The 22,122-nt window shown below is 40.1% G+C and overlaps 2 protein-coding genes across 4 annotated transcripts in view; one reads left to right on the top strand and one right to left on the bottom strand.

Moving 5' to 3' along the window:
- The first annotated feature begins 3,926 nt into the window (after positions 1-3,926).
- On the top strand, positions 3,927-21,999 carry chfr (checkpoint with forkhead and ring finger domains, E3 ubiquitin protein ligase). 3 transcript variants are annotated; one of them, XM_004558560.2, is made up of 18 exons: positions 3,927-4,087; positions 4,949-5,090; positions 5,824-5,923; positions 7,805-7,914; positions 8,015-8,074; positions 8,495-8,683; positions 12,514-12,597; positions 12,745-12,892; positions 13,615-13,769; positions 13,946-14,108; positions 14,241-14,443; positions 16,462-16,578; positions 16,895-16,978; positions 17,604-17,674; positions 17,837-17,924; positions 18,010-18,117; positions 18,252-18,324; positions 19,154-21,999. In XM_004558560.2, the coding sequence occupies exons 2-18, from the start codon at positions 4,988-4,990 to the stop codon at positions 19,194-19,196; spliced, it is 1,899 nt and encodes a 632-aa protein (XP_004558617.2). In that variant the 5' UTR covers positions 3,927-4,087; positions 4,949-4,987; the 3' UTR covers positions 19,197-21,999. The 3 variants fall into 3 exon arrangements, with proteins under 3 accessions (XP_004558617.2, XP_076746680.1, XP_004558618.2); XM_076890565.1 differs by having other exon boundaries at positions 4,895-5,090; positions 8,495-8,653; XM_004558561.2 differs by having other exon boundaries at positions 4,895-5,090.
- Positions 16,436-22,122, bottom strand: part of dgcr8 (DGCR8 microprocessor complex subunit) — a 207,648-nt gene continuing 201,961 nt past the window's right edge. The window contains exon 15 of the transcript XR_013101055.1: positions 16,436-16,446. The gene's annotated coding sequence lies outside the window, so the exon portion shown is untranslated. The remainder of the gene's footprint in view (positions 16,447-22,122) is intronic.

Raw genomic sequence — 22,122 nt, 5'->3', positions numbered from 1 at the left:
TTGACTCACAGGAAGAACAAGCACTACCCCTTGTGGCCCAGTTGGCCCAGTGCACTGCGGGTGAATGACACATCCAGCTGCTTCTGGGCCCCTCCTGATAAGTTAACCTTGTGATCACATGCTAATGCCTGATTAATGTTGCAGTAATTAGACACAGCCTTTCACACTTAGTTAAGAGGACATCCTCCAGCAATTAGCCCGAGCCGGAGAGAGATAATTTCAGAGAACACAGCCAAATCACGTTCTTCAGCTCGCCTCCATTCCCACTTGGCAACATTAAGGTTTATTTTCTCATTATTTCATTTAATTACTCGTTTGATGTTTCATGCAGCTGCCACAAGTAATCTTTGATCCAATTAGGAAATGCCGATTGACGTGAGCGTGCGCATGGGATTCAATAAGCTGCCTTCAATTTGATGTTGTGACTATATCAGGGGATCTGTAGAGGTTTCGCGTTCTCCACTGAATGCCATCTAATAGGTTAATAATCTCCCTTAAAAATGTTTCTTAATAGATGGCACACCTTTGTTTGCGCGTGTGTGCACAACACGCGTGTGTTCCAGCACGTGCGCACTGCGCAGTTTCTCTAGCAGATATGGAGCAGCGAGGAATGAATGCGCTAGTGAGGAGAGGGCCCTGCGCTCACCATCCTGCCGCCTGCCCATTAATAATACATTGGCACAGAGTAGATGGAGGTTTGCTGAGATTAGTCCTTCATTAAGGACTCGTTTGCTTTTACAGAGACACCTTGGTCTTTTTTAACCAAGAAGAATCAGCCCACTTGTAACGGGACTGGAATCCTATATTATATTATATTAGTCGTTGCAGTGTGAAAAGCGACTAGAAGCACTGTGATTTCCTATCAAGACAAAGTAAATGTACATTTAATAACTGTGCATCTGTAGTTGCATAACTATTTGCGTCTAACTGGAGTGGATGAGCAACTACTCCTAACTTTCAAATGCATTAATGTAATAGTATTTGCTACATACGAAACACAGAAAACTGGTGCAGGTGAGTCATGTCTTAATATAGGTCACATTACAGTACAGTAAAATTCATTTAGTTCCCAAAACTGTGTGGAAATATATCTGTGCAATTAATTCCCAGCACATCTTTAAGGAACCTTAAGAGTTTTAGGAGCTTGAAATGGAGCCTTGTCGTGTTACCAGGAAAGATGCGCGAACCATTTGGTGGATTGAGTTTTAAATGTTGGGGACTGTTTTTCCTGACTACAAAATGTTGGTCCTGCATGTTACAGGTAACTTAAAGCATTCACAGACTTATTTGATACCACATAAACAGTTATAAGTATACCATAGACATTTTACTTGAGATCCAAGCATTGTATGACACATTTAAGTTGCATTAAAATGGTGCAAAGGCAGAAGAACCTACATTTTTCTTTGCATTAATTACCCTCTCGAACTCTCAAAGTATGTTGAAGAATAGAAGGAAAAAAAAGTTTTTTACTGTGTTTGAAGAAAGATATGCTTGTTGTAGTGTAGAAGTAGTGTCATCATTAAGTTTGTTCAAATGGTGCTGTGAAAAAGTCTTGAGCCACCTCCAAGTTCTTTATATTTTTTGTATTATTTCTTACTCCACGTTTTTAAAGATCAAAGTTTTTCTTTGGACAATGGCTGCTTTTATGCTCCTTTTCAGTCCAGTCCTTGTTCCTGATCATTGTCGGAGGGGTGTTTTTGTTTATCTAGTTCTTGAACCACTGTTGTGTTTACACATGACAGACAACCAGTTCTTTTCTGTCTTTAGACACTTTGCTACCAGGATGCTGCAAACATATTTGTCCCCATTTCTTTAGTTGGATCTATGAAAAATAAATACACAAAATTCTGTTTTTGCCTTGTTCACCAACAAGGTGATTTCCAAAGAGATGTTAGCCATAGTGTGTCCTTACTAGACTGGACAAGTGGAGGACAAAAAGAATAAGTGGGAGACCTAAAAGAACCTCTTACAGCAGGTGAACAGTATCTGAATCATTTGTTTGAATCTGAGCAGAGCGTAGAGCCCTGTACATTTCAGAGCACTCGGATTATCAGTAGACACTAGTGACTTGGTTCCACTTGCAGTCAAACATGCCCATGTTATAACACTGACTCCACCATGCCTGACAGCTGTGCAGCCTATTTCAGATGTTTGTTTTTTCAGTGGAACCAGGTATTTGCATCTCATAGTAAACTCTCTGTATTCAAATTCGTGAAGCCACTTTCTGGATTGTAGACTTTGACAGTGTGCACCTGCCTTCTTCAGAGAGTTCCTCATTTGGCTAAATATCATGAAGGAGTTTCATCCATTACATTTCTTTGCAGTCTTTCAGCCCTTTCAGTGTTGCTGAGCTGGCCAATGCATTTCTGCTTTCTATAGTATTTTGTATATTTAGCCACTGCTAAAGGTTTTATCATCTCTCTGATAGGATAATTTGTCTCACTTGCATCCAGATCTGTTTGGATATCAGAGTTCACTGGAAATTTCCTGTGAGATTTCCAGATAATTTTGAGCCTCTGAAAATTAGAGACTGTATATAAATGGTCTCAAATGCAAACCTTTCTTAAAGGCTTGAATTAAAGCTAAAAGGATGTTGAGTGTTTGATTTAAAATCCACTGTGGTGTGCACAGAGGTCAAATTTAGCAGGAAAAATGTGTCAGTGTGCAAAAACATATCTAAATCTATTTAGTGAGTGACATAAAGAATTGGCTGAGGTTTTGCTGATTCTGGGATGTTTACAAGCTGGTGATGCAGCAAAATATGACAGCTCTATAAGGCAAAACACAAAGGCATGCAAAAAAATACTTCATGTGGGGACTCAGGAAATTTAACAGCCTTTTAATTTTAATGGGGAAAATATTTTTGTCTGTCATGCTGTCTTGTTTATAATAGCTTGAGGGATAGGTTTTGCATATTCATGCAGAGACTGTTCCTGTGTTGTTAACAACAAAATAACCTCGCTACAAAGTCCGCTGTGAAGCTCTTTTGGAGCTTATCACCAGCCCCTCTTCAAATCCCAGTTATTGTTTTGAAAACTTTAAGGACTGAATGGAATAAACAGATTTACTTACTGGAAATATCTGCTGGAACTAAGTGAAACACAAAGGCCCACAAATCCATATTGATTCATGTATTTCTGACAGTCCAGTATTTGAGCATGTACAGGTGCGGCGGTACGAAGCCAAGACATTTGGTTTGCAAAAATTAAATTTAGAGTCGAGCTGGAACATTTTCATTACTCAAGCCTGCAGCATTCAACTTTGGAAGACCAGAAATGTCTGGAGTACTTTATCTACCTCCTCATCGTTACCTGTCAGCAGTGGAGGACAGCCAGGTGCTTCAGCTCTAAGTGTGCGTATAAGGGGGGGGGGGAGTGTATCTCATCTAGAACCCAGAGGTGGGCAGATCAATCCAAATATTGATTCTATAGATACCACCGCTGGTATTGGTGTCAGATCAATACTAGGATCAATACTTTTCATCAAAACAGCCTTCTGGTTTTTTGTTTTGTTTTTTTTTAGAAAGGAAAAATAAGCCTCAAATGAGCCTTTTTGTGTTGATTGTTACATCTGTTTTATTTATAGCCTACAGTAACTTAAACAATCAAAAATATTTACATTACCATTTGTATTCCAGCTCTCTAAAAAATCTCGGTTTCAAACCCATGAAAAGCTGAAAGATGTGTTTTGTTGTGTTAACCAAGAATTGTGGGATAGAAAAAATCGCAGGGACTTGGTGGTCATTAAAATGTGTTCAGAATTTGCAAATTGATGATAATTCGCCTCCTAAATCGTGACACGCTGCTCTCACCTACATAAGCTGCCTTTATATAATAAAAGTAAAGTATCTGTATTGGAAATACTGGCCCTGTTTTTACTTGGTGTCGTATTGATACCAGAGGAGACGCGCAGTCTGTGGGAAGTTGAACCCAGTGAATCCACGACGTGCCCCTCCTCCATCAGCTGATGACGGTCAACCCAAAGCTGGGCAGGAAGTGCATCTTGTGCCTGAAGCTAGTTGGAACATGAACGGGAGAAGCTCGTTTTCACGCAGCTTCTGGGATAACAAACTAAGCTTTTGACGGTAGGGAAACCGTTTCCGACACGACATATAAACGACGTTACAGACATTGCTAGTACTCGCACCGAAGTACTCCCGTTTTTGTCTTGGTCGCAAAATATGAACGGCTGCTAATGTTAGCAGTCGCGTTAGCTTATTATTGAAGTTGTGTGTGTATACGTGTGTGTTGGTAACTCGCCGCACCTCGTATTTAAGAAGTTGTCACCTTGATAGCTGACAGTTGAAATAACCTTTCCCCCCCTAACATGTAGCAGAGCATAGTCAGCTAGTAGTTTAGCTATGTAGCAGGCAAACTCACGTATGTCAAGCTAAGCCCAGTGTCGTTAGGGGGGGTCTTCCCCCCATCATTTCGTACCAAACTTCATGAGAGATTCGTTCAGTTTAATGTAGCTTCGCTGATGTAATAATGTGCATTTCTGCACTAACGTGTTTAGTCTGTTTGTAAACTCATCCTACACGTAAACATGATGTTTAAAACTAGATATGTTTAACAGGACTTCATAAACACAGTTCGAAGAATTATTCGGCTTAAAAAGTAATGATAAAATATTTAAAAAAAAAAAAAAACCCAAAAAAACAAGCTTAGTAAAATAAATGCTGGGTTGACGTATGGCTCTTGTGTGTTAATCTGAAAAAAATAATTTCTAATTATTATTAGTGTCTATAAGAACACCAGTGTTTTTAAATGTAAGCATTTGCTTCTTGTTAACTGTTAATAGTTGGTGTGAGTGACGAAGAAATTAAAGAGCTTTGTAATTTTATCATAGGCAGAAATTTAATTTCACTTTCTCTCTGCTACCATGTTTCTAGGAAATCCCCTGAAAAAACGCCAAAGTGAAACTTGTTTTCTCTTAACTTCTGTAGAAAAAGGGGGGGAAGAAACACAACAACGCATCCTGGGACATGGACAGTAGGAGAGGACGAGCGTGGGGGAAGCTTGTCAAAGTGGACTCCAGTGAAACTGTGATGCTGTTCAACAGTGAATGCATGGTTGGCAGAAAAAAAGGTGGTTAAGTTTGACTGTGTTTGGGAACGAGAAACGATTGGCATTAAATTCAATGCATTTTTTTTGTTTGTTTTGCTTTGTTTTTATCTCCTTTTGTTTTGAAACGCTTAATTTTCTGATGCCTATTAACAAATGACAGTCCTGTCAGGAGCGCAGACGTTGCTGTCAGTGTCTGGAGCTTTTGAAACCTCCCCCTTGAAAACACAAAGCTTTCTTTTAGTGAACCAAACTTAGACAGGCCCTTGTGATGAGAACAAAAGACATCCATCGAGAACATGCGTGCAGAATATTAAGTAGATTTTTTTTTTTGTTTGGGTTTTTACTAAAGAAAAGGTTAGGTCTATAATTCCCCCTGTGTCTGCTTTTGTTGTCGAGTGCTTTTTGGGGGTCTGCCTTTTTGCAATGCAAAACTGCTAGGTTTAATTAGTTTGCTTATGTCTGGGCAGCGAATGATTTAAAAATGTCACAGCAGCACAATTTCAGGTATAACATGCGATGTTTTTAAAGGCTTAAATTTGGCTAAAGATTAAAAACTCAATATAGATAGTATTGGATTAATGAAGCATTGTTATAGAATGTTTGGTGGAGGGGGATTTAAAAATATGTTTGTGCTGTAATGGTTTACAGGTGCCTTTTATAACCTATAATGTTCTCTCGAGATGGGCTTTTAAAAGCAGAAAAACTAGGAATTTCTATATTTTCATGATAGCAATTTTCATTTTTTTGTTTCCAGGATGTTATCTTTCCTTTCCAGCGAATAAACTTGTCTCAGGGGAGCACTGCAAGATTGTGAAAGATGAAAGCTCAGGGCTGGTGTGGCTTGAAGACATGAGGTACTCCAGGCTGAACTTTTGTACCACTCATATCATTTGCTTGTTTTCCCAGTGGGCCAAACTAAATATTATTATAAAAAATAATAAGCTCTCTGCTGCACCGTTGAGTAGAAATAAAACTCTTAGAAGAAGTTGGTTGAAAAGACACTGGGAGTTATCAGAAACGTGTACCACCAGGTTGAGAATGTCCTACTGAGATAGAGGGAAAAGAAAAAGGAGACGCATACACTTTAAAGCTCCTTTTCAGTCATTCACTTTTTTCCATTAATCTGAGAGCATCGTAACTTGCTAGCCTATTATGGATTTTGCGATTTTAAACAATATATTAAGCCACCTTCCTGTTTTATAGGAATACAAGCAGCTGGCAGCCAGCTGAATCGAGTCCCCTCGAGATGTGCTCATTAACAAAGACTCATTCAGACTGATGGCAACATGTAGGCATTTATAAATTAGACCGCAGTTGTTTGCAAACTTTTGACAGTCTGTCTGAGAGTGACTGCAGTCAGTACAAGTCAGACTGTGACTGTTTGCAGAAAGGTTGCCTTTTATCAGGTGACCTGTGTAATCGCCTTGGAATCAAAAACTGTTGTTTATTAGGAGGCAGTTTTGTCAAGATAAGAGTGTTGATTTTTCAGTTGAGCTGATTTAATGTAAGTTTGTTTGGATAGTGGCACATGAGATGACTGCTTGTTCTATTCTCAGAGATTTTTCAATTCATTTAATAAAGTGTTGATATACGGAGGCCTGTATTGATACAATATGACCACAATATCACTCTGCTGGATCAGTTTTTTTCCCCCGCTGCAAAAAAATGCACATCTTCACTACCTAGTACAAAAATGGACAGTTCACACACTGAATATTTAAGTGGGACATGGTGAGCATTAGTTCGTATTTGTTCATAATGCCCCTTTGTAAAGCAGACGTATAAGCTAGGGCTGCTCTATTATGGCAAAAATGATAATCACGATTATTTTCACTGATATTGAGATCTCGATTATTTGACGATATTTAACAATAACAATGTATTGAATAATGACTTTAAAGATTGTCAAAAATAATATAAAATAGTGTGCAAATACTGATAACAGTGCAAATGTTTGCAATATAAGAAATCAATGAAAAATGTAAACATCTATGTTTAGTGAACTTTGCAGTGTTGCTCTGTGGTGCAGCTACGACACCGTAGCAAAGTTTACACACTGTGTCTACTTGACCCACGTCTGACTCCGCCAACCCATAATGTTTCCACACCACTGAAGTTTTTTACCTCTCTTTTCAACCAACAGCAGTCACTCTCCTCTCCAAATAACTTCTGCTTAGCTTTCCGAGCTTCCCTCGGGTCCTCTTAATCAGCGGTCCCCAACCCCCGGGCCTCGGACCGGTACCGGTCCGTGAGTCGTTTGGTACCGGGCCGCGAGAGTTGAGGCTCAGGTGTGAAATGTATGGTTTTCAGGGTTTTCAGCGTTATTTTGTTATCGTTTTTATCGTTAACTCCGTTTTCCTGGGTCTTTTCACGTGTGTTATGAATAAATCTAATTTTTTTCGGTACCGGTACTAGTTTTATTTTGTTGTATTTATCCGCGACACCTTAAAGGCCGGTCCATGAAAATATTGTCGGGCATAAACCGGTCCGTGGCGCAAAAAAGGTTGGGGACCGCTGCTCTTAATTGTTGTGACACGTGTTCGAAACGCAGAGAGGTGCGCTCGATTTGTCACACGGAGCAGCGCGAGAGGAAAGCACGAGGGAGGGGCTAATAATCGGCTCAGTCATTTTTAATGATCGTTGAAAGCCCAGATCGTAATCGTGATTAAAATTCGATTAATTGAGCAGCCCTAGTATAAGCAGTATAGTTAAATATCATGTCTGTCTGTCCGTAGCACTAATGGCACAGTGATCAACATGTCCAAACTGGTCAAGAAACAAACTCACATGCTGCAGAATGGCGATGTCATCTACTTTGTGTACAGGAAAAGTGAACCTGAACAAAGTGAGTTTTGAATTTGTGAACTATAACAATGATATATTATTTTGTATGTGTGTATATGAAGACAAAAACGCGTACGCTGTGTGCTCTTGCCACCCTGTAGACATCGCCTATGTTTACCACTCCATCAAACTGGATCAAACCGCTTCACAACACAATTATGGTGAGTACCTGAGTAGTTCCCCACAGTTAATTTGTCAAAAGGAGCTAATTACACAAACCAGCCACAACACACAACATTAAAACCACCTGGCTAATGTTGTGAAGGTACCCCTTTGTGCTACCAAAACACACTCAGTTTCTGGGAGCCCTGCCTGTCCTTAAAGTGTCCTGTGGTGTCCAGAGCTGGTCGGTATCAGTGCTTGGTGGGTGGTACATGCCACTTAGTTACATGAATGCAATGGGCTACTGTTCACCAGCAGCATATTACACAAAAGCAACACGATCAAAACGAGTCACTTCATCTGTCTGTGATTTTAATCTTGTGGCTGAACTCGGTAGATCTTTACTTCTGTTTGTTTTGTTAGTCATCTCCCACTCTGTACTCAGACTTCAGCCCACAGCCGTCCTCCTCCTCTTCCAGGTTCAGAGATGGCCCTCTCTGTAGAGCCTGTAATGCTCTCAAAGGCTCCTCGGGATGCAACTCAGGAGGAACCTCAACCCTCTACCTCTGCTTCACACTTCTGTATTGAGACTGCTTACTCTTCTGGTGCCATGGCAACCACAGGCTCTCCTGTGACTGGTGGGTTCTCTACTCACGCACTTTTAAAAGGTTGGTGTGCAAAAGGACAGCGGGGAGTATTCATAAGATTAAAAATCACTCTTTAAAGTCTTACATTATGTACATTTACCGTTTGGAGCTTCTCTAAATTACTTTACGTCTTCAAATAGAAAAAGAGTTAACAGCCACGTCTTTTGAATGAAATGATAAATGGGCCGCTTCTTATATAGCATGTTTCTACTCTACTTGAACACTTGAGCTCTTTATACAACATGCTTCATTCACACAAGCACTCCTTTGTATGTCCAAGTGCTTTCTAGCTAACATTGTGATGATCCAGGAGCAGCCTTCCCAAGGATATGCTCTGGCATGCAGACTTTAGCAGCCAGCGGTCGAACCACCAACCTTCCGATTAATAGATGACCTGCTCCAGGGCCAAACACAAAAAGCATTTTTTTTCTGAAATATTACAATACCTAAATACAGATTTGACACAGCACTGAACACTGATAGCACCTGCGCTTTCTCGCCCACTCTTCTGTCAGACAGCAAGCTGACACACTCACTGCAGTGGGACACGTTGCCTCGCCTACTCATTCACTCACTGCGCTGTCTTCTTATTTTAATTTTCTCATTTGCTCCGGTTACTTGTTTGGATTTGGTGTTAAAAACAAGTGCAGAGTCTCTCTGACCGGTTTTGGTGCATAAAGAAACTGATGGAACGCTGTTTCAAAATATTTCAGCTTTAAATCAAAGAACATTAAGATGAGAAACTCAAGTGTTGCAACTTCTGACAAAACAAAAAGCACCACATTCACATGTTTGTAGTTATCTTTTAATAAATAATAACCCCCCCATGGCCTCAGAAATGGTTTATCAGTGATATATAAGTATTGAAGTTGAAATTCTATTCTTTTTGCTTTGTATTTACTCCAAGTGAGATCAGTAAAGCTGGAGGACAGTCTTTGTGTTGGTGTTTCAGGAAATGTATCTAATTGATCTCACAGGATGGGTCATCAATTACAACATTTCTACACTGTAAAATATTAAAAGGGCTAATGTGAGGAATTTAGAATAAGACATCAGGCTGTTTACACATGACCAGTTAATTAGAAATTATAGGTGCACTTTATAAATTCCCCTAAACTGCAGTAAGTTACGAGATTTTCTCTCACTCAAACAGCTACAGTGAAAGCTTCTGCTACTGGAAGGAGGGACAGATAATTAAATGGAGATGAGCTGCTATACCTGCCTGAATCTGATATAATTTACCTTACCAACCAAACACAGGTGCAACAGATTCATAAAAAACGACGAATGCCATGTTCTCACATCATTTTCTAGTATTTTTATAACATCAGCCTTGTTCTTCTTTCCTCTCGTCAGTTTTCTACTTCTAACTGCTTTTTTTCATACTGAAGGCTCATACTGGTTTGTGGCTTTGAGCTGGAGATATTTTTACCTTTAGCCACTTTATTCTTGTTAGCGTGTTTTTAAATTTCCATGTTAATGAGGGAAGGTGATTTCAGCGTCTGATCAGGTTTGCTGTTAAGAATATTTTCATGCTTTACCAAACTTCATGTTTTCAGTCACGTTGAAGAGCTTCCATGCTAGCTACATGTTAGCTTGTGGCTGCTGTGAGTGTGTGTTGAGCATCTGATATATGGGAGGGTGACCAGCCGGTTGGTCTGACTCAGAACACTGAAAATTGGTCAATCGGTGCATCTCTATTAGGAAAAATGGCAGCGTTTAATAAAAGTGTGTTTCAGATAAATCCCCGGTACACTCTGCATTTGAGGTATACAAAGCCCCTTGTGCCTGCTGCATGGACTAACTACAGGATCTTTAGATTGCTTTGGTGGGAATAGTGTTCTGTGGTCATGGCTCTCAGAAGTTTGTTGCAGGGAACTCCTTAGAAAGACAACAATACTATTTTCTCCAGATGAGACAAGTAAAATATGTGTTAATTGCTGAGCAGTAGAGATGCTATTTGGTGGCTTTCTGTACTTCTGAGCAGAGCAATGTGAGCAGTTTTCTCCTGCTTTTGTTCCACATGTAGCTTCAGCTCTTTGATGGAGAGAGTCCAATAAACGTGGACTAAAACTGGCATTCCCATTTTCCCAATTTCTCTAATTCCTCTGGAAGGCAGCCACCAAATAGGTTATATTAATATAGTCCCTGTGTAGTTTGTTTTAGCTGTCTAAAGTCTGGTTGTTATTGCTTTAAAAAATTATAATATTGCAGGTGTTTAGTAAAATATAGTTGTAGAAATGAATATTGAGAATAATAATAATGTAATTGTTCTGACATAAATTGGTACCACCAGCTCATGTGTTTTGACAGTGTGACGGATGATTAACTGCTGTAGAGGAGCAGACAGTGAGCTGTGAGGACTCTGTGCTGCTTTTTGAAACTCTGATTACAGTTAGTGAGGGAAGAAGATGATTTACAGCTGATCAATACTGAACTTTACGCTAATTCAGCTTTATTGTTTGGCACGTGTCCAGCTGGTCATTATTGATTATATCTGGCCCGGTGTTTAACTGCCATTTCTGTCTGCTTTCATCTGCTTTGTGTATTGATTTGTTTCTCAATCTTGAAATCTTAGGTTCAGAGTACTCTGCTGGTACGGTGCCATTTTCTTTACAGTCACTCTCTGCAGTAAATAAACAAAGATGATTATGGTAAAAGAAGCTATCCTCAGCAGAGTTATGATACATGGTCAATAGAAGTCATTTCATCCATGTTTTGCCAGAACACAAAAGGCCAATGAGAATAATACCATGCTGAACCAATCACGTGGCTGGAATAGTTGGTCATATCAGGTTAGGCTAACAGATCAGCTCCATGGAAACACTTGTGTTACCTGCATACATCTTGTACACCCTCAGCTGTTTAACACCTGCTCATTATTCGGGACACACAACCATGTTAGCTGGTCACAGATTACCAAGTGACACTGTCTGCTCAATAGAACCTCACAATATGACTTTATTTTATTTTTTTAATTCAAACTAAGTAAATGTTCCTTATCTTACACCAGCTTAGACAGCTGGGCTGCTGGTACCTTGTGTTCACACTCAAAATAACTTACCTGATTTAAAATGAATAAACGTGATTTTAAAAAGAGAACAGTCTGAAAGTTTCACAAAAAGCCAGGTTGGTATCATTTGTTTCCAACAGGTTGGTAAGTAAGTGCTGTTTATTTTTTCAGCATGACACGTTTGTTGTAGGTTAGAGCACTTGGAGTTGATAAGTGTTTTAACATAGAGCTGCAGTGCCGACCAGCGTGTCTGAAGTTTGATGGGATTAAAGACTCCTACAAACACATAAAGTCGCGCTCACCACCACTAAATGCACTTAACTGCAAATGTGATCTCGGCAACATTACAGAACAATGCTTACGTCAAAAATAAATGGATTTAGTAAACTGGACACTGGTGTCATACTTTGCTACCACATCAGGTTTCTGGTCAAGTAGCACAGCTGATCCATATACGAGCCTCACTGGCCACCTCGTTTATATAATACGGCTCTTGTGTTTCTCAGAATTTGTATTTGTTTATTTATGTATTATTTATTTGCTTGAACCACAGTTGACTGAATGTCTGGTAGTTTGCTTTTGTTTATCCTTGAAAGTTTGTGGGATTATTTAAAATACAGCTGTAAAACGGTCTACAGTATAATTTTCATGTTCCACTTGCACTAAAAAAATAAAGAGAGAGAGATGGATGGATAGTCATGTATTGGTTGATCCAATAAATTTAGACCAGACTAAACTTAATTGGAAAATGTTGTAATCTGTTATCTATTAAAAACAAGTAGTTTAGAGCATTGAAGTCATTATTTGACCCACAACTGTTGTTCTTTTGTCTCATTAGGCCAAGCTAACGATCCAACCACTACACAGGAGGAAGAAACAGAAAACCTGGAGCCAACAAGCAAGAGGAGGAAAACCGATGATGGTTAATGAATATGTTACTTTGAGATTAAACTAGATTCCCTTAACTTCTCTGATTTTGTCAGAGCCATCATGTTCCAAGCCACATTTCATTTTAATCTCACGCTTTGTGTGTGTTCTGATTTATAATGTGCACCTACTGTGTTTACAGATAAATCTTATGAATTAGGTGTGCCATGCAGCTCAAGGCCAGAAGTGGTTAGTTCCTCAAAACCACCAGTAGAAGGGACTAAGACGGATAAGATGGAGGAAAGCTTGACATGTGTTATCTGCCAGGACCTGCTACATGACTGTGTCAGGTGACCTGATTTATTTCTTTTTCCTTTCATGTTTAAGTTACAATAAAAATAAAAAGAAGGTGTCTGCTTCTGCCCAACAGTATATGTGGCAAAAATAGTGTTTGTGCAATTCTAACAAGCTTGAAACAAAGCACACAGGGTGTTGACCTGTCGCTCGCTTTAGCCTCTTTTCTACTGGTACTTAACTAGACTACTCAATTTCAGTCGCTTTCCATTACAATTGAACAGTATCTCAGTGTGCATGAGATCGCTATAATTTCTGCCTTTAGGTAGAAACCAAGAACAATAACAGGTGGTCACATTTCCCTAAATGAAGCCATTGGATGGAGCTGTAAAACCCGCACGGTGCAAATTACCCTGTCTAGGTGTAGTGCAGCTATGGTAGTCGTTTGCAGCGATATGAAAGTAGTTGCATGTAGATAGCAGGTAGCTATACTTTCTATTGGCGGTAGAAATAGTCCTTTATGTGCCTGGTCCAAGGTGTTTAGAGTGATGTGAGTGAGCAGTATGGTGGGAACCAAGTAGAAAGTCTCACCAGGGTGCTTCCTCATTTACCTCACCTCCAGCAATGCTCATGGAGCAATGACTAGGATCATTATTAAATGGTAGAACCTGGTTAATCTCTTTGCAGCTTCCAGCTGTTTAGCAGCTTCCAGCTGTTGGGAATGTCTGATCCTATGCCAATAAAGGTGTGGGTTTGGTTTTTTCTTTTTTTCCTGTAGTTTGCAGCCTTGCATGCATGTCTTCTGTGCTGCCTGCTATTCTGGCTGGATGGAACGCTCTTCCCTTTGCCCCACCTGCCGCTGCCCTGTGGAGAGGATTCATAAAAACCACATTCTCAACAACCTGGTAGAGGCCTACCTCATCCAGCATCCAGGTGTGCACAGTGGACCCCCCTTTTTTTTAAGTCTTATTTTGCTCTTTGCCCTCAGCCACTGTAAACCTGCACAGATTTTTGTCTTTTTGTGTACCATTGATGAAACACGAGAGATCGGCGCACTTAACTTTACTTGATTTCCTTAATGAGCTCATTCTAAACAAACTGTCCCACAGAAAAGTGTCGCAGCGAGGACGACCTGAAAAGCATGGACAGCCGTAACAAGATAACTCAGGACATGTTGCAGCCAAAAGTTGAGCGCTCTTTCTCTGATGAAGAGGGCAGTTCAGATTACCTCTTTGAGCTCTCTGATAATGACAGTGACTCCTCAGATATCAGGTAATAAATCAGTAATAAACCTGACATGTAGTTTTGTTTCTTCTGTTGTTTCAAATCATATTTTTCTGTAAAATCATTTTAGATAGGTGTTGTAGCGAACAAAATCTTATTGTGATGGCTCCTTGTCTCCAGTCAGCCTCTGGTGATGTGCAGACAGTGTCCTGGCTACAGGAGTGATGTGAACCAGCTCCTCTTTGCTTCGAGCTCAAGCTACTGGTTCCCCGGTCTGCCAAGTCTACAGCCTATGCCTCCACCTCCCAACCCAGTTAGCGAGGAGGCGGCTGCAAAGGCCTCAGCAGAGATGCCCTCAACATCCTCGGATAATAATAATGAGTGTAAGTTAGAGGAAAAATCAAAGATTTTAGGAAATGTAATAAAATAACTGCTATTGCTCAGCTATAGATGCCGTCGTGTCACCACTGTGTCTGTTTTTCTGTAAATAGTGGCATAAATAGTAGGGGTGCAACGATATTCGTATCGATATTGAACCGTTCGATACAGTGCTTTCGGTTCGGTACGCATATGTATCGAACAATACAAAATTTGTAATTTATTTTATCAACTTTCCTTCTGACTATGCTGTCTGTGTTAAGCGCTCAGTGACTCTGCGTTCGACTACTCCGCCTAGGCTGCACTGTCGAGCGCAGATCCACTGAGCGCTCAACACAGACAGCATAGTCAGGAGGAAGAGCGCAGGGCAAGCTAGCAAGACAGAAGTTAAGCTCTCCTTGCAACATGGACCTCCCCCATCCTCATTCAGATCTGGCATTTGGAATTATTTTGGTTTTCATGTGACGTATGACCCTGAAGGTAAGCGAGTCATGGACTAAAGTAAAACAGTATGTTGGATGTGCCACGCAATGCTCAATTACATGGGTGGGAACTAGTGTGTTAGCGCAGTTAGCTCGTTAACGTGTTGGCCGTCCAGCCCCATGCACGGGGCGATCGGCGGTAGCTCGTTAACGGAGATTTGCCGTGTTGTGGCGTTAAGGTCATTTCAACGAGATTAACCTGAAAGCACTAGTGGGAACACAACGAATATGACTGCACATTTACGCCGACATCATCCTAGTGCAAAGACAAAAACAACAAGCATGCTACTAACTTTAGCCGAGTCATTTAGACAGCTGTTAGCACGTGATTCTCCTTATGCTGCTGAGAATATAGCCCAGAAGAAGCGGATAGTATAGCTTTTATTTTGGAAAGAGACATTTCTCTGTAATAAACTCTCTTTTCCAAAGATGAGTGATTCCTCAATCAGATACAGGGCTCACAATATCGCTAGCCCGACGTCCTGGGGCTAGCGATTTTTTCAGTCGGGCTACCAAAATCTATCTCTTCCCTGCCCGTCGGGCTATTGTAGGAAAAATATATGTCAATGCTTTTGCATTCTTTCAGAAATGTAGCTGGGTAATTATGTCATTGGCATCGGTGAGCCACTGTCAATATGTGACATATTGAAATCGCGTTTGAATTTGCGCTTGTTTTTTTGCTTTCACTTTGCAATCGCGCGAACTGTGTATAGAGAGCGACAGCACTGATCTGTGAGTGATGATAATTTGCGCACCAATTCCTCTGACATCGTCTTATTAATCGTTAGCTTACTATGCAAACATGACAAGTGAAATCTCCCGCAGCTTAAACATGTGAGAGGTTGATCGCGCAGAGAATCGCTGAGCTTATGTGAGTGAGTGTGTAAAAGCAGCAGGATATATATTTGACTATGATGACCTGGATGACTGAGAACCTTCACAGACAGATATATATTTTAGTTTTGCTGAGCCAAATAAGACAGGTCAGGGTGAAGAAGTGACAGCCAAAGAAAAGCTTACCACAAAACGGAGAAGTTATGACAAATCAGACTATAAGGCAAAAAGAAAGTGCAGCTTTATGGTTTCATGGACAAAAGAATTTCTGTGGCTGCGATATGACGAGCTAAATAACCAGGGCTGCACATAAGTGGTCCGCAGGTGCGCATTCCCTGTCAAAATAAAAAACACGCACAAGGGTTAGGGTTAAATTTAAAAACTGTACTTTTGAGTTAAAATATATATTTATAATTTTAATAAATGACAAATTAAAAAGGCATGAACATTTTTTTTTGTATCGAAAAAATATCGAACCGTGACACCAAAGTATCGAACCGAACCGTGAATTTTGTGTATCGTTGCACCCCTAATAAATAGGCGTCTTTGTGGTTGGCACTCTAACACCAAACGCGTTAAACAAGAATGATTGTGTGGTCAGACAGTGCATGTTAAAGCCCCCTTTAGCACAACAGCAACATTTCTCCTGATTTGCTAACACATCTTTGCATCTTGGCTCTTGTCCAACACTTCTTTCCTGCCTGCAGCTCCTCAGGAGTACCGCTGCCCCCCTCAGGGCTGCCATCTCATATGCACCTGCTGCCTCCAGCCAATGCCAGACAGACGGGCCGAGCTCGGCAACCAGCAGGTTATTGCTCAACAATGTGAGTGGCATCAACACCTGTTAGTCCGTCTGCTGAAATGTAACGTCTGCGTTGACTGAATATGATTGACTACAATTTGACTGTCACTCAGAAATTTGCATGCAACTATAGTGAAATGCAAAGAGATCATGTCAGATAATACAAGACTGTAAGCCGGTGCACAGTGGACTGTGTAAGGCTGCTCTGTTTATGTAGCCTTGTGGTATGTATTCTATATAGAATCGACTGATGGATAAATTCCAAATTTGTGAGTCATATCATATCTATAAATAGATTTTTTTGCACCTTAGATGGATGATTTGTGGTGTTTTGGCAGGTGTGCTGTGCCAACGACCTTTCTGTCATATGTACTGGGGTTGCCAGAGGATCGGTTGTCAGGGCTGTCTGGCTCGATTCTGTGGTATGTATCTGTTTGAGCGAAATAGCTCCAGGATATCCTGTGTTCACTGTAAACCTTCACCCTTGTGGGATTTGTTTTGGCCTCTAATTGAAAGGACTGAATCCTGAATAGTGCCCAAATCCAATATTTGTATTTTTCTTTTTTCCTATTATATGAGCTATGTTTACAAAAATCCTAAACACTAGACGTAGCATTATTTTATGGTGAATACAGTGTATGATCTAACACTCTGAAAATGTATTATTATTATTATTAGAGGCATTAAACTATAACTGGTATGTTTTTCAATAATAAGAGTTCATTAAGTACAGTACTGTAGCAGCTAAACAGTTGAGATAAAGCACTACTCCTAAAGAGCTTTACACAATACTGTAAAAACACAGTATTTGCAGCAGATGAACAGTATCTGAAATTCATTACCTTAAGAAAAACAGCACTCATTCCCATTCAAAGCCTTTTTGTTGTCAACTGTTGTCTTTTTAACACATTTAAAAAAACTCTCCAAAAACTGTTTGTTGTTTTTACTCTGAAATTAAAATTTGAAATGGTCTGAGAACTGTGAATCAGCTAATTCATTAGTGTTATTATTATGTTGACAATTAAAATCCACTTTGCATTTTTTCAGACCTCAACCTGACTGACAAATGCCTGGATGGTGCGCTGAACAACAATAACTACGAATCAGAGGTCCTCCGGGTAAGATGGACTTTTGTCCATTGTTTTATGAGTCAGTATTTTCGTTGACCACTTATTTCCAGTGCAATAGTTAATGCAGTGGTGTAAAGCACCAAATAAATGCAGTCATCTTACAACCTGTGACCTGTATGTCAGCATGTACTCTTTCCATCCTTCCACCAGAACTACTTATCCTCCAGGGGGCAGTCTTGGAAAGATCTGCTGAAGGACTCTTTGCAGGGTTTACAGCAAGGAAACTACCTTCTGACAGGTGAGTCCACTGAAAGTGAGTGCTGCAGATGCACTGTACACAGTGCTGTTTAGAATCAGAGCAATAACACTCGATCTTCTCTCAGATTGTCGTATCTCTGCAAACGCCATCCTGTGTTTCTGCTGTGGCCTGCGAGCCTTCAAGGAGCTGGCCTACAAATACAGACAGAACATCCCTTCATCTGAATTGCCAGGTCAGAAAATCCTACTAAATAATTTGTGACAAAAGTTCAAGTGCTCCTTTTTTTTTTTTTTTTTTTTTTAACTTTTTTTTTTAAATATATCTAAACCTTTGCTGTACTAACCTCATTAAATATTCTGTCTTCAGCTACTGTAACGTCTCGTCCAGACTGTTACTGGGGACGTAACTGCCGCACGCAGGTGAAGGCGCATCATGCAGCGTAAGTCAGTGAAACTGAAGTTGCTGACACTATGTAATGTAATGCCATTTAGATTTTTTTCTTGCTGTCAGTAGATCTAATTAAAAAAAGCTGCTGACCAGCAAGAAGTGCAAGCCCGTCATTGTTGTCATCATTATAATGCCAAGGAGCCCAACTGCACACAGCAACCCAAAGCAAATGCACTGTAACACTAATATGTGCCCCGCTTTTCTATTTGATATGATATGCATGCATAATGATAATTGTATATTGGACGTCAAATGGATAACATTATGCAAATTGAGTTTGTTTGCCGTTTCAGATCAGCTTCTATGCATTTATACGCTTATTTTGAATAGTTACAGCTTGGTTAGGTACTAATACTCTAATGCCAAGTACTTATTTATTTTAGTAATAAATATATGGAAGCACAATGCATTCACTTGACAAAATAGTGTCCCATTTGCCTAAAATAACAAGATAATTATCCCAGAAACTCAGATTAATGACCCCAGCTCTAGTGCAGTTGGAAACGCTGGGAGATGGTGGCATCTTTGAGTGATCCTGATGGTGTTGTTACAGGCTGTCTAGCAGACGTAGTAGTGTTTCTCAATATGGCGTTAAGATGTATAACGGTGCGTTACACTCGATTAAAACATTAGAGCTCCAAGACACCGTGGTGTTTTTCACTCCTCTTGCCACTAGGTGGAGTCCTTGTATAAACTGCCAGATAATTCTTCATGTTTTAAAGATCTGTGCCAGCTTGTTTTAGTTCCTCTCACCTCATTTGACATTTGCCTTTACAAGCAAATCTTACACCACTTTTCCCCCCTCTTTATTTTAATTTCAGGAAATTCAACCACATCTGTGAGCAGACGCGTTTCAAGAGCTGAAGCAGCAGCGTGGCTCGTCTTCCCTCAGCCGTGTCAAATTGACATAACTGAACATCTCGTACATTCGAGGAGGCACAATCACTTTTTGCATCCATTGTTGCTAACCGCTTTATGCAATAATCCCAGTCAGATATTACAATCAAGTCTCTATGTACAGCAGTGGCAAGGGTGTCTCTTCAGTAACACTATGCACATTCATATAGAATTAATTGCAGAGTTCAGAAATGTGTGACGCTGCTTCTCGGAGTGAAGACCTTAATAGATAATTTACACAATGCTGCCATTTAAATTCTCATCTGTTTTTCTTACATTATCTGCCATAAGCGGGTAATCAGCTATTATTTGCCTGAGCAGTTCATTTATTTGTAAGGTGAAGTAATTAGGTTCTCCCTAATAAATCTGTCCTCCAGCATGTGCAACAAAAAAATAATGCGAATAAGGCAATCTGTATGGATTAGAGCCATACATGCTTACAAGCGCTTTCTATGTACCCCCTTAGCCTGGGTAAGTTGAGGCTTAATAGCCCTTATGTGTATTGATGTTCATTAGCTCTCTTACTCGGTGTAGAATCCAGAGCTTCCTGCAACATGATGCTGATGAAAATATGTTGATGTCATTAGGGGGAAACAATGATGAGTAGTGTTAAGTAACAGAAATTGTATCATGTTTATTGGGCCAAGAGAACCAAAACTGCTGAATTTAAACAATATTATTAAATGTAAATGCACAACCTCCAAGGGTCTTTTTCACAAGGGCATTAGTCTGTTCCCAGGCAAAGGTGAAAAGCCATGTATAAGCAGCTTTCACATAATGGTGTAGATTTGTAATCCCATGTGATATCTGTGTAGGACTTTGTCTGTGGGTAGGGGATCATTGAGTTGTAACACTGCCAGAGGGCCTGGAGGCCTCTGTTGTGTGCTTTTGCTCTGGATAATCATCTCCAAAGTGATTAAAGTATAGTAGGAGGAGCGCCTGGCGAGAGATGCGTGGGAAGGGCTAATCTGTGATGAAATGCACGGTTGCGTAGAACAGAGGGAAAAATAGATTGCACTCCAAGCAGCTAGTAATAGTTAAATCTTTAGTAGCATGGAGGTTTGACATACTGCTCCTGCAGCATGTAGTTACTGAACAGTTGTGCCAATACAAACACAACAGTGCATTCTGTTGTAAAGTTGTCATTTGCAGTGATTGCAGCTACGTGTTATTAAGGCTTACCTTAGTTGACTTTGTTGGATTTTGTCCAGTTTTTCTCTGGTTCTTTCCTCAGGTACAGAAAGCTGCTGGTTTTTGTTTCATTTGCAGTATAACCATGTTTGGTGGTTCAAAATTCTGTTAAGTCCTATTGAATCCAGTGACCATTTGTTCATCATCACCCAAGTGTCAGAAACGCATGCAAACATGCACAGAGAACTTTTGATGTCTACTGTAAAGGTTGACAAATCAGCCTCTTATGGCCTTATTTAGTGTGGCCAGATTTAAGCGTGCACACTCATAGGGGCCTTATATTTAAATACAAGGATGAAGGAGTAGTCTGTTAGTTGACTTTTACCTAGAGTCACTGTAGAAAGTGCTGGAGGATGATGTAGAAGCTGTTAAAGCAGGTGTTAGCTGTCATCCAGTACATTTTGTGTGAGTTCACTGGTGGTATTGTTTTTCTACATTTATGTAGTATTTTAGCTGACTTGAAGAGAAAACAAAAACGTACTGAGTCTAAAAAAAATCTTAGTGTTTATTTTTTACTGCTAAGAATCTTTGCACATATTGTCGGCTCATTTTTATTTTGCTGGATTATATCGAGCATCATGGGAAAACTGTCTGTATCCAGTGTATGGGATATAAGTAAGGCTCATAAACTCTGATGAGTAATCATGAAAACTTCCATTCCAGACTGAGATGTGAAGGAGAAATGCAGTAGCCAAGAAAAAAAATCTCCTTGATAATTTGAACCAGTTGCTCGAGTGTGGTTTATTAAGATTAACATTTTCTGCGGTTAATGTGGATGAAACGTGTCGTTTGGGAATCATCAGGTTTTCATTAGCGTACTGATAGAAAAATTGAATTGTGAATGGGGCGTTTCCCTGGCCTCTGCCTGAGCTCCTGATTTGAATTTGTTACGTTAGTGGTTTAGGTGTTTCTTGTCCTTTCTTTTACCCCCTCGGTTATGGTGCGTCTACGTTAGCATTCCTCAGCAGCTCAGGCCCTCAGCACAAGCCCGGTCGATCCCCTGATAGAGTGGCTGAGTTTTAATTATTCCCTACAGGAGATCTGGGGACCCTAAGCCAACAACAGTCCCAAGCCGCTCCAATCAGGAATTAGTATTAGAGGACTTTGGAGAAGTGCTTTGCATTCTCCCTTGAATGGTGTGTGTTTGGGGGGAATGATTGTTATGTTGTATACTAAGGCAAATATTTACTCACTTTGTGTGCAAAAGTCTGGACCAAGCTGCTCAGCAGTATGGAAGAGGCAGGTTTCATTCTACCTCAGCACAGCTCCCAGGAAAGTGGGAACAAACAGGCATCTGTCACAGTAACATCAGCTAAGAGCTGCACATCTGTCGGTGCGAGAGATGAACGAATTTTCGGATGCCTAAAAACTATTTGCAATGCACTATTTGAACAATTAGTCTGGACTATAATCAACTGCTAGTGTGAGCAGCACTTGGCACATGCAGAAAGTGTTTGGTTTTCATTATGAGAAGTCTCTTCACACTGTTGTATTCTACAATTGTCTTTGAAAAATGCGTATGGATCTGATTTTGCTGTTAATCTTTACCATTAAAAAAAAATGATACCTGAAAGAAAAACTGACTTGCTTTTAACTTTGAGTTTCTGTAACCTTTGAACATGTGATTTCAGTGCAAATCTTCATTCTGACTTTGAATGGTTTCAAACAAGTTTTTACTCTGTGTAGCTCTGAGTTAATCAAC

This window comes from Maylandia zebra, linkage group LG12 (genome assembly GCF_041146795.1).
Source record: "Maylandia zebra isolate NMK-2024a linkage group LG12, Mzebra_GT3a, whole genome shotgun sequence".
In the NCBI taxonomy this organism is placed as follows: domain Eukaryota; kingdom Metazoa; phylum Chordata; class Actinopteri; order Cichliformes; family Cichlidae; genus Maylandia; species Maylandia zebra.
Note: the sequence above shows the minus strand (reverse complement) of the source record. Positions and strands in the feature narration are given on the sequence as shown.

Excerpts from the sequence above, each read along its gene's own strand:
- chfr (XM_004558560.2), top strand. The coding sequence starts at position 4,988 with ATGGACAGTAGGAGAGGACGAGCGTGGGGGAAGCTTGTCAAAGTGGAC. Across the intron at positions 16,979-17,603 it reads CTGTCTGGCTCGATTCTGTG|ACCTCAACCTGACTGACAAA; the intron begins GTATGTATCTGT and ends GCATTTTTTCAG. Across the intron at positions 18,325-19,153 it reads GTGAAGGCGCATCATGCAGC|GAAATTCAACCACATCTGTG; the intron begins GTAAGTCAGTGA and ends TTTTAATTTCAG.